General features: G+C 38.8%; 1 protein-coding gene across 1 annotated transcript in view; it reads left to right on the top strand.

Annotated features, from left to right (window-relative positions):
- The window catches only part of LOC139977182 (tyrosine-protein kinase JAK2-like), a 67,799-nt gene that overhangs the window by 37,691 nt on the left and 17,351 nt on the right, over window positions 1-12,757 (top strand). Inside the window, exons 3-11 of the mRNA XM_071986418.1 lie at window positions 2,073-2,849; window positions 3,997-4,110; window positions 5,032-5,189; window positions 6,704-6,852; window positions 7,505-7,636; window positions 8,692-8,927; window positions 10,571-10,777; window positions 11,559-11,707; window positions 12,171-12,309. Coding sequence (XP_071842519.1) covers window positions 2,145-2,849; window positions 3,997-4,110; window positions 5,032-5,189; window positions 6,704-6,852; window positions 7,505-7,636; window positions 8,692-8,927; window positions 10,571-10,777; window positions 11,559-11,707; window positions 12,171-12,309 — 1,989 coding nt within the window. The 5' untranslated portion in view covers window positions 2,073-2,144. The remainder of the gene's footprint in view (window positions 1-2,072; window positions 2,850-3,996; window positions 4,111-5,031; window positions 5,190-6,703; window positions 6,853-7,504; window positions 7,637-8,691; window positions 8,928-10,570; window positions 10,778-11,558; window positions 11,708-12,170; window positions 12,310-12,757) is intronic.

Genomic DNA, 12,757 nt, shown 5'->3' with positions numbered 1-12,757 from the left:
AATGTACTGTAATGTAGGCTACCTATTGTTAATGTTGTGTAATGTAGTTTACCGTACAGTACATGTGTATGTATTGACTGACACAGTGAGCAATGAATCAGAACAGTAAACATACTGTTTGGCTTGTGAGATATGTTGGTATTTTTTAACTTCATTGATGAATTAACACACGCAACATTTTGTATGTTTTTTGAGGACAGAAATACAGTTAAGAAATTTGGTAAATTGCACAAGTTTGAAAAGTTGACATCCCTGTATGAACTTGAATATTCTACCATAAATCATACTTAATGTGGCAGTACAGTGAGTACACAGTATCCAAGCTCATGATATTTATCCTAAAATGCAAAGCAAAACATGCCCATATTGCTACGAACAGTAAACTTGTATATCATGTGTGTGTAGTTTCTAACTTAAATAGTACATAGCATTTTGTAGACTTTCAACTCCCATTTAAATATTTGATCTGTGCCTCTAATGACAACTATCAGTACTACATCAGCGGTAATTATTACTGTTGGTAGAGCACTTTGGTGTCCATGCACCAAAGAATATTGTTATGAATATATTTATCCTAAAATGCAAAGCAAAACATGCACATGTATATTGCACTACGTAAGTACTGCATCGTGTGTGTAGTTTCTAACAATATAGTACAGTACATAGCATTTTGTAGACTTTTTAACTCCCATTTAAATATTTGATGTGTGTGCCTTTAATCACAACTATCAGTACTACATCAGCGGTAATTACAGTATTACTGTTGGTGGAGCACTTTGGTGTCCATGCATCTTACACGGTGTTGTGATGTGTTAAGTGTGTATACCAGATGTATATCCCTGAAAGCAATGAAGATCTAGGTCAGAGATTTGAAGCTTCAGCCCCGGATCATTCTGAATTACTGATAATCTCGACTAGGACAATTTACGTCACTTCAGCAGTCCCAGGTACTGTAAATCTTGCGTTGAAGCTCCTGTTCAGAGGTTATAATGCACAAAGTATAGATCTCTTAGATGAAGCTTTCGGTAAAGTTTCTTCACTTGCCAGGCATCAGAATTGTGTATCATGCAAATTATGGGGACTTAACCTGTCAAAATGGGTACATATCTGGATTTTTGATTCGCGTGAAATGGCAAACTAACCTTAGAAACCAAAATTGATTCACGAAGATGGCCTTGAATCGATTCACAAAGAGCGATGTTGAACCTGGATAAAAGTGGGAAACTGCTCCTACTGTACTGTAAAAGCTTTACTGTGTGACACGAAGGTAGAGTAACATTATGTGGTAGTACATTACTCTATAGCATTTCGAAAGTGCTTTTCCTAACTGGCTATACTTTTTGTGGCTCATCTACTGTACTGTACAAGAGCATTAATTGTGAGTCAAACTCAGTTCATCAGCAAAGTGCTGTGTACTACTGTACTGTAACTCCAATTCATTATGTTAAACTCACTTGTGGTTCAGTTTTAGGAGTACTACAGTATGTGTGCAATAAACACTTTGTGGTGAAAGAGGGATTGACTGTATTGTACCTATCCCCCCCCTTCCCCCCCACACTATTCAAAATACAATTCATAATTTAAATACTTTTTTCACAATTTTAATCAGATATGCAAGGAAGCTATATACAATTATATTTTGACAATTAATTTTGTACAATGTGTCAACCCACAGACAGATCTCCAACTTTTACATAAAAATTCTGACCTCTTGTACTATAGTGACTTCATCAGACAATCAGTGTGTTAATGTTCAGCTTAAGTTGTAACATATTCTGCCAGAAATTTGACTAATAGTAATTTTCTAATTATTCATAAATCCCTCAGGACCTGTGTATATAATTTGGCTTGCAAAATTAAAAAAAAACTTGTAGGAGAGAGAATGTAAGGGCTTTAACTTGTTGTATTTAATGTCTACATGCAATTTTGACAAAATCCCAATTAGTCAAAACCCAATCCCTTTAACTCAAAATGTAAGTTGATTCAAGTTAAATATTTCACTCTCTGTCTTTCCTCTAAATTGTCTTAACTATTAGTATTCTGACTTAAAATCCTTCCTTCTTTTCTCTTAGATCTTTTGAGGGGTCAATACAAACCTCCCTCTTTTCCTTCATCGAGAAACATCTGCACCCGACACCAGCCAGATGAATCATGTCAACGGGCACACCAACCATGTGCCCATGACCATTCTGGTGTACGGCCAGCAACCTCTCAGCGTGCCATGGAACCACATAGTTACAGCTGAAATCATCTGCGGCAGGGCCGCACAGCACCTTCAGATATCTTGTCTGAGCTCGCATCTCTTTGCCCTCTACGACGAGGAGAGGGAATATTGGTTGCAGCCGGCCACCGGCATCACACGGAACATGAAGAGGCTCAGATACCGTATGCGTTTCCACACCTCGACCAACGTGAACACCCTGGAGCCGAGCGTGGTCAAGTACATGTTCGAGCAGTATAAGGCCCTATACCTGGAGGACCAGCTCTTTGAGAATATCGAGCTGACCGAAGCTCTGGGTCTGCTCGTGTTGGACATAGCCCGAGAGGCAAAGGAGGAGAACGTCTCGGTGAGCCGGGTCTGTCGGAGGGTAAACTTCACGAAAGCCTTGCCAGCATCGGTGGAAAACAGTCTCTCCTTCTGGGAGAAGAGGAACTTGAGGAGGAAGGTTAAGAAACATCTGAAAACTTTAACATTTGATGCCAGAGAAGACCTCACATACAAGATCATGTACATGATTTCATTGATAGAGGAGTACAAGGAGTTTGGGTCCGAGTTTTTTGAGACGATACACGGCGAGGTCTTCGTGGTCTCGGCTGCCAGGGGCATTGAGAAGAAAGTTGGAATCGATGTAAGTGCAGAGTCCCATGACTCAAAATTCAGTCCCTTTCCGCCATCAATATTTACACCTCCTATCTTCTCTTACATATCTCACCTCAACAAATGCACTCCCATTTATAAACCTAGCCCATAAAGAAACTTGGTACTTTAAAAACAAAATGTACACCAGTTTGTGTGAATTCCTGTATTAATGATCCCTGAAATGATAAAACTTACATCTTTGAGGTTTCTGCATAAAAAAAGGTACTGCTTGGTAGCTGGTGTTACCCATATGTTTAAAATTTAGAGATGTGGTCAGCTATAAACCTTTGGTTTCAGCATGATGCTTTGTGCAAGGACCATGGTGTACAGAAAATACATAATTGGTCAGACCTTTCATTGATATTGTTGTTATGAAGTTAAGAACGATACAGGTATGTATTTTTCAGAACCTAATTAATAATTCCTGAAAGTTTAACACTATTTTGGGGTAATATCTCATGTAGGAAGACTGTTTTGCCTGGATATTGCAACATTTAGGAACAAAAAGTCATTTTACTCCCACCACGAAAAAATTCATTGTTGGGGTTCATACCATCTACAATCAGGCTTATGTTCATGAATATATTCCCTAGGACATGTCATGCTCATTAGTCATGGACACATGAAATCTTGCAACAGACTAAACATGATTTTAATGATGGCAAGGAATCACTAAGCCTCTTGGCTTTCTGGTCCATATACCTACTGTATATCTAAAAAGTAAATATTGGAAGTGCTTCATGTTGAATATTACCACCCTTGCTACCGTTACGATTAATTTGAACAAGGATGTTTTAGAGTACTGTACAGCTTTCTGTTATCAGCTGAAAATTGACAAAACTTCACTTTATAACTTATGGTCGGCTATATCAAATGAACTGAGGAACACCAAAACAATAATGTTCCCTTGAATTTTCATGGAATAACCCATAGAATAAAGTTAGAAGGATATTTTGTTAGGAAAAGTAAAGTAGAAAGGTTTGTAGGAATTTACCGGGGATGGCTCTGAAGGGAAACAATGAAGTAATGTATCATAGTTTTTATCCTCTTTTTTTTTTAATAATGAACCAGACAGTCTTCAAGCCATTTTGGAGACCAAAGATGCAATTCTTTTATGATTACTGATCTATTCTCAGACCTTTGAGACTTTGTTTACCTTTGACGATATCATCGATACCAACATTCTTCGACTTCAGGGTGAGAGTGATGGCTACCAGGTTCTCGTTAACAGGCGGAATGGCAGACCTCAGGTGAGCATTGTACGGTACTACCATCCTGTCTGTTCTGATACTAAACGCGGACGCGCAGCCCCCCCCCCAAAAAAAAAAAAGATTCTGAGACGATTTGGGCGCGGACGAGTGTCGGAACACACAGGATGGTACCGTACGTCATAGCCTTCATCTTCAGGTGAAAAAGGCGTGGTGAAGCGGAGAAATTATCTGCCCCCTCCCTCCCCACGATCGTTAGTGTCTTTTTTTGTGCAAAATCGTCACCAGGAAACAGATTCTCTTGGCCTCTCCAAGAATTGGTGCTTTACAGTGTTGTGGAGTGGAGTGTCCTGTTGCTTTTTTTATTTCTAGTTTGCAAAGTGGAATCAATGGTTTGATTCTGTTCTTTCAATTGATTTGACACAATTTTGTTGACCATTGCTGCACCTGTCAGTGATGGGAAGCGGGGGGGCGACAATTTACTTTGTTCCACGCTTACCTGTCTCCCCACAGCCTTACCACCCTCATTCTACCATTCCTAGAGTGTCCTGGTAACCTTTGAACACTGTGCGCCCTCTATGACCAGCTCCACCGGTCACCGTCCTTCCTTCTCTTTCCCCCATCCAAAGTGTCTGGATCATTATTGTATCTGGATCATGTCTGGATCGACCCAACATTGTCAAATAATCTTCTCTTTAAGATGAGAGCTACAATTTGTCTGCGACTGGAAAATCCCTTTGGCACAACCACAAAATGTCATTGTTTTTAATTAGTCACCAATATTTCTTTCCAGCGGGCTGCAAGAATTGTTCGTCATCTTTCTCGGGGATAAGCTCGGGGTAACTAAAGAGAGGTGGAAACATTTGTTGCTTATAAAACTAACCTTTTTGCAAGATCAATTTTTTGATTTTTGGTTTATTTCAACTATTTCTGTTTTGATCATTATCTTCAATCACTTTGCAGACATTTGACGTCGACAGTAGACGGAAGGCAGAAGAGATTGTGTCGTTACTAGACGGTTACTATCGGCTGATCGTCGACTTTTACCATTACATATGCCAAGATTGCGCACCGCCCAGCCTGGTGACGTTAGTCAAAAACAGATGCCACGGACCCATCTCGTAAGTCCCAAATGTTCCCCCCCCCCCAAGAAAAAAAGCAGTTGGTTTGGATTGATTTTTTGTTTCCACAACAATTCAGTTCATTTGCTTTGACTCCTTTCATTCTTGTTTAAAAGTAAGTTGGCCTGACCATTTGATCCTAGCAGGTTTTGCTTCAAAGGCTAAATGACAAGTAACAGTAACAGAATTGACAAAACATGCACAGAATACAGACAGGTTAATGAGCATGGTGAGCACAAAGTGATGGATGAAAGGGGATTAGTAGACAAGGGATGGAGAGAAGAAAGAAAGAAACCAACAGGGGAAGAGGAGAGGTAGGAGATAAACAGTGGAGGGACAAAGAGAGGATTAAGGGAAGGGGGTAGGGAATAAACTGGAGAAGGACAAAGACATTTTCTTTCATTCTTGAAAGAATTGTGTTAACTTTTGACAGTGATTAAGTAAGATGTGGTTACGAGAATGTCCTTCAGGGTTGTTACACTTTATGGCAAAAAGGCCATTTAAGTAACATATACTGTAGTCTCTGTGTGGTTATCCAGCTAAGTAATGTGACATTGAAATATGAAATAAATATGAAGAAAATATGGCCTTAATATGATGATTTGTGCATACAGTAGTCAGAATTATCTTTGGTCAGGTTATAGCTTTAGATGTCCACCACAGTCTTTTCACAGTCAAAGCAAATATAAGCAGGAACTATGGTGTGACTTTACTTCAAGAATTAGGCTAAGAAGTAACACATCTAGTGAACACAATGAAGACAGTATTCAGGAACAAGTAATGACAACATTTTCCAAAATAAAAAATTTAAGTAAAAGAATAAAAAACAGAGACAAGCTTCATTAGAACCAAATAGCTCCAAAGTTCAATTGAAACATTCTTTTCATACTTACAAATTGAATAACTTAACAATAGTCTGTCTGAAAGAAAGTTCAGCTTTAGAGACCACAATTTATATATTGTACCAACTATATTAAAATATAATTCTCTAACCTTCCTCCCTCCCCCTCCCTTCCCCCCCTCCTCCCAAGAATATAAAAATAGAAGGACACATTCTAAGGTAAGGGCAACTTCATTGATAGTGTTTGCAATTTCATTGGAAGAAATAGTGTTTGCTATACCAGTCAAAGTTGGGAATGAAACCCAAAATTCTGCTTGAGTGCCCACAATTCATCTTGATTTGTTAGTTGCAGACTACTTTGCAAGCACGAGTGAGTAAGCAGGGTGAAGACGAGAGAATTTTGTTTTTCAGACAGCGCATAACTGATCTTAAAACCTTAATCGTAGCATTTCAAGAAGGATTCAGCGGTTAATTAGTCAAGAGTTTGAAAATTAATGTTTGCTTTTGATTTTGATTTTCCTACCACAATTTGATCCAATCTTTTAACTTTGTAATTTCATACATGCTTTTTTAATTATATCTTTCTTATTTTTTCATTCATTCATTTATTCATTTATTCTTTCATTTATGATTATTAATTTTTTTTGGGTCATGATTTTTTTTTCATCTCAAGATTAACAAAGGCCAAACAGAAGATCGAAGCCACCTCTCACCAGAATGGAACTTATCTGATAAGACAAAATCCAGAAGACTTTATGAGTTACTGTCTAACAGCATTGTTCGGCGGCCAGTTCAAGAATTTTAAGATGATCATTTATCCAGGTAAGCCGAGAGCAACATTCTGATATTCTCTATCAAATTCCAAGGTTGTGTTCTGCTGGATAATATTTCACAGGTGTCATTCATCACCCTGAAGGTGGCTGACTACTAGATTGTTAGGTTTGTCCGAGTCACATACTATAGAGAAAGGTAGAGATTGTGATGGAAGTTATGGAAGTTAAAGAGGAAAAGAATGTTTTTAGGATAAAGATACAATTTTTGTCGCAAGTACAGGGAACCTTGACAGCTAGGCAAACATTCCAAATGTATGAGGTCTCAAGGGTTAATCAACAAGAAGATTATGATAGCCTAATTAAAGCTTTTGAAGCTCAAGATGTGCTCAGATGACATCACAGAGCCCCTACTGTGACAGAACTTCCTGGATTAGTTGAAGGTTTAGCCAGTCAATATAGGTTACATTCAATCAACCGTATCTTGAGTTAGTGGCAAGTTATCAAGATGTAGTTGGGTTTTAAAAAAAAAAAAAATGTTCATTCACTTATTCAATTATTCCTTTTTTTCCCCCTAATTCTTAATATTATCTTCTCTTCATTTTGTAATAATACATATTGAGAAAGAAAGTCGTTTGATAATTGCTCACGATTTACTGTACTTACTATGGCTGTCGGTTGTCATGGTTCTTTTATCTTATCAGACGGCCACATAGGACTACAGGACCAACCAAAGTTTCCAAATCTGAGGGTCCTGATTGACCATTATCGTAGTGCCGAAAACTGCTGGTGCTTTGATGGACCGTTGCGGAAACAGGTTCCTTACCAACCTAAAGGTCAATATTGTTTTGATTCATTTTCATTTTTTTGACTCGTAGTTTTAATTGCTCGTGAAATGAAAAGTGCGCCATCCCAATGAAATGTTTGACTTGACTGCATTTTCATGTTATACTCAGATAACCAAGTATGCCATTAACCTAATTATACTATCAATTAGGGCGGTTAATGTTGAAATCAATAGCACCATCTGGGTCATGTATTTGTATATTTGTATCGCCGTGACAACAAGTACACATAACTACCGTACACCGATACCCTAAAGTTAATCGAAACATATGTTGATCTAGATTCGACCGACACCTAGGGTAACATGCTCAATCTGCAGATCATATATCTATGTACACACTCTCCAACTCCACTTCATTCTCTGAGAGTGACCACTGAGCAGCTTTCATATTTAAGTCTTATAACGGTTTGGTGTCATTTTTTCTTGCCATTATATACTTTTGAACAGACAGTGTATTGTCTTTTTCCTTAATTTCACCCCTCCCCCCCTTACAAAAAAGGAGAAAAATAAATGAAATGATTATATATATACCCTTGGAAAATAGTTGAACCGTGTGAAGAGGTGGCATTTTATGTAAGTAATCTTTGATAAAATGACTTTGAGATTAAGCAGCGATTTAATGTCGTAGGGTCCCACCAAACCTACGCATCTCTCCTAAACTGTCATATTCATAATTTTTGCTTTATTTTGGTACAGTTTTTTGTTTCTGACAACCGAAGGGTAACACCCAGTTGTCCAAGGGACAAATTCTTAAACATTTACCCTGGCAGTGAACTGGAAGTGGGTCATGGGGGAGAGGGGGGGGGGGAGGAGGTGGATGTGCAGTGCAGAAATGTTACCATCTTTTGTAAGATTGGAGGTCAGAGTGCATATGTGGGGGTGAGACAGATAAGCATCCAATCGTGAAAGTTCAATCAATTGAATTATCGCATAGAAATGCGATTAAAGGTAAGAGTAAGTTAGTAACCCTTGCCGGGTGTGATATGTCTGCAATGATCCATTTATAAGTTTTTGAGACGTCTCATCTTTTTCTGACCGTTATAGAGGACTGCCTGAGACTCCTAGACTTCTCCTCGATAGCCATGTTACCCTTGCCTCCCGAACCGGAGCCTGCCATCGAGTGGATCGAAATGGGGAACATGTCCAACAGAGACACCTGGCGTCAGCTGGGGCAGGGCGATTTCACCGTGGTGTACGAAGGGAAAGCCAAAATACGCAGGAAAACAATGCATGTGGCCATAAAATGCCCGCTCGAGAATGCTCCCAGCATTATTCAGCAGGTACTGATGTGCTTCTTCTAAAAGAAATGGTAACCTTAAGGCTTGTGATTGTCTATATTAAGGAAAATTGAGATGGTACCAAGTAGTATGTGGGGGGGGAGGGGTTGGGGGGAAGGATTGACTTTGTAGTATATGGGGGGTGGAGGAGATTATTTGACCTAGTATATGGGGGGTGGGTTTGAGGGGTTAATTGACCTTGTATTATATGGGGGTGGGGGGTGGATAATTGACCTTGAATTATTTGGGGGGGAGGGATTAATTGACCTTGAGGTATATGGGGGGTTGGAGAGGATTAATTGACATTGTAGTATATGGGTGTAGGGTTGGAGGGATTATTTGACCTAGTATATGTAGAGGGGGTGTAGGGGGTTAACCTTGTAGTATATGGGGGGTAGGGATTAATTGACTTTATAGTATATTGGGGGGAGGGATTGGAGGGAATTAATTGACCTTGTAGTATATGGGAGGTATAGGTGTAGTATATGGGAGGTGTATATATATATTGTGTAAATGTGGCATCTGTTTGCTTTGTTATAAACATTACATTCAAGTCAAAGTAAAAGCTTACTTAGTTCTATACATTATAATATGTTAGAATACAAAGGGAAACAATAATTCTTCTTCGGGCAGATTTGAAAAGTATCACAGCATTTAAGTGTTTCCATGGAGACAAGGTTTGTACCCATTTCCAACAGATCATTGTTTATCACATGAGGTCATGGCAAAGTTTTTCTGTACATTTTACAAAGTCAACCAAGAAAATCCTTTGAATGCCTTTTTGATGGAATAGCACAACAAAGACGTTGTCAAGAATGTCTGTTAAGAATGGAACTGGTTGTTTTCAACTATTTCCAGGAAGCAATTAGGAAGATAAATATAGGCACAAGACAGACGAAATGCATGTACATGGATTGCCCTTCAGTCTACCAGCTGTACAGAATGGTGCCTCCAGTAAGATGGTCGTGTTAGGCACGAACAGAGGTTCCCCATCCCAATCCCCCCCCCCCCATGCTTCCGGTCCCTAAATTCACCACAACTTGGCATGTAAACAACTTATGTTGACCCAATCCACCGACGGCTGACTCTCCCCGATGATCGTGTTTCCTGCTAACTTTATGATGTCATTAATAAACATCTTAAAATGTTTGATTGTCATCTTTGGATATTGCACTCGCACACACACAAGGAAAGTTACTCTACGATAGTGATAGATTGGACATACAGCAGCTTTGTGAAATGAACTGATTATCGTTTTGGCTTCACTTACGAGGAATAATGCATCGGGAGGCTTGGTACTACACTTGAGGTCTGGCTTACCATTCGTTGCCTCTATGGTTAAAATCCTGAGGTAGACCCTGTCATCTCTTCCTATAGTAATATAACAGCAGGTTGTAACAAATTCCACTCAATAGGGCAGGTTCAAATTATCTATACCAAAAGGACAGAGAAATTTATTTCTTATTTTTATTGATTGTTTTATTTTTTTATTTATATTTATTTAGTTTTTTAAATTTATTTCTTATTTTTATTCATTTTTTTATTTATTTCTCTATTTATTATTATTAACTTTTTTATCCTTTCACCTCTAATTGGCTAGATTTTTTGGGTTGTTTATTTATTTATTTTTTGTCGCTCTTTTCCAGAAATTTAGTCAACAGGTTGATTGCATGGCGACATGGAAGTGCCCTTGCATCATCAACTTCCTGGGAATCGGTGCAAATTACACGCTCATTATGGAGTATGCAGCTTTTGGGCCATTAGACAAGTACCTACGAGAGACCAAGGCCAAGATTAAGCTGTTAGACCAACTTTTTATCGCTGTACAGATTGTTGATGCCTTAGAATATTTGGTACGTGTGTTTTATAACGTCATGTGCAATACAGCAAACAGCAAAACTTGCCTTTGAAGTTTGTATGATTCTAGTATGCATATGGTAACGTATGTACACGTAATCCCACCCTCATGTATTAAGAATAGCAAATCTTTTGACGTTCGCTGAATCTTTTGACTTTGTTCCAACGGACTGATATGTTGGTCTGTCGTGGGTTTGCAGCATAGGGATCAGGTATCTAACATGACGCATGACACAGGATCATGTTGCTAACACAAAGCCCTTAGCTAATTGCAGCCTAATGTAATAAGGTATGTTAGTATGTATGTATTTTAGATCCTCCTGCAAGCAGGACCTTGCGAAGAAGCCTCATTGGCTTATCAAAGCCGCAAGCTGATCAAGTCAGTCTCTTAGATTCATATTTAACGTCCTTGATTATGAATTGTCAATTGTCAACGACTCTGTTACTGGACAAAATACATTGATCTTGGAGTGACTCGAACCGGGGACCTTATGATTGGAAGGCACCAGCGTTAACCACTGAGCTAACACTCCTAGTTGTGAGCTAACTGAGCTAACACTCCTAGTAATGATAAGTTAGTTGACAAGTTTGATGGTCAAGTGTCATTAGAAGCAATGGAACCTAACATATGGAAGATCATTGGGTTCAATACCTGGCCAGCCAAGTTAAGGTGGGTTCTTTCATCCAGGAGAAATCTGCGGTTTCCGGAAATGGTCTTATGTACTCTGCAAAATGCTTTGCTGTCAGTTTATGTGTAAAACCTTTATCCTCTTCCAGGAATCAAGAAAGATTGTGCACGGCAAGGTGTCTGCCCACAACGTCCTGGTCCTGAAGGGAATACCACGAACGCGGGTCAAACTGGGTGACCCAGTTTTATCTGTCTACTACCATAGTCTAGCCATAACTAACGAAGTCAAACAAAAGAGGTAAGATGTCAGAAACGTTTCGGTGAAAAGTACCGACAGACAGTATTTATTATCCCAGAAAAGGGCGGAAGATGTGTAGCAAAACTTTTACAATAGGACCGCCTATTTAATTTATATTTTAATTTGTTTTAATTTATCGTCGTTGAAGTCCTAATTTCTATATCACTTTACTATTCGAGGAATAGAGAAGAATTTGTAAGAATTAAAAAAATACAATGTTCCAAACAAAATGAGGTAAAACTAAGACAAAATTAAGGATAGTTAATGAAACTTAAACCAAAAAGAACCTCATAAACATGGGATAAGACAAATTGAAACAAGATCAGTCTTCAAATTAAAACATAAAAAATTCAACTTTTGAATGTGAGACTTAAAATGATCAAAAGGTGGATAAAAGATATATCAAGACAGATCTGAATATTTTTGTGAAAAAATTCTCATCTTTTTCTCTTTTTGTTGATAGGGTAGCATGGACTGCCCCTGAGTTACAGAAAACAAATGCTGAGCCTACTCTGGAAGGGGACAAGTGGAGCTATGGAATTACCGTATGGGAAATTATGTCCTATGGAGAGAAACCGTGTGCTAATATGACATCACAAGAGGTGAGGAAAAAATATCTAGCAGGCCTTACATGCTGCATGAATCTTTGGGCCTGTTAACACAGGTCAAAATTACTGTGTATTAGTAGCAAAAAAATTATTTTTTGGGCCGCTCTCAAAAGCCCGTACAGTTACCGATGTGTGTTGTAATTCATGGATGGAGAATTGAATTGATATTTTGCCCCAATCATGTAGGCCCTTCACAATTATTTGTAGTGACAGATATTTTAGTTGTATCCTGTATCTTCACATGACTTTACAGCAGTTAAACCCCCGCCCACCAGTCATCATGTACTTGTCAAGTGTGAATTATTCAAACAGCAGCTGCAGAGCTCAACATTGCTCCAAGACTAACACGTCAACTGCAGGGCTTCCCGTAGGGTGCGGCTGCAAACCTGCATATACAACTGTATATTTGCAAGTTACCTGACAGGACCCCCTACATACTCCC

The sequence above is a fragment of the Apostichopus japonicus genome, chromosome 12 (assembly GCF_037975245.1).
Source record: "Apostichopus japonicus isolate 1M-3 chromosome 12, ASM3797524v1, whole genome shotgun sequence".
Classification (NCBI taxonomy): domain Eukaryota; kingdom Metazoa; phylum Echinodermata; class Holothuroidea; order Aspidochirotida; family Stichopodidae; genus Apostichopus; species Apostichopus japonicus.
Note: the sequence above shows the minus strand (reverse complement) of the source record. Positions and strands in the feature narration are given on the sequence as shown.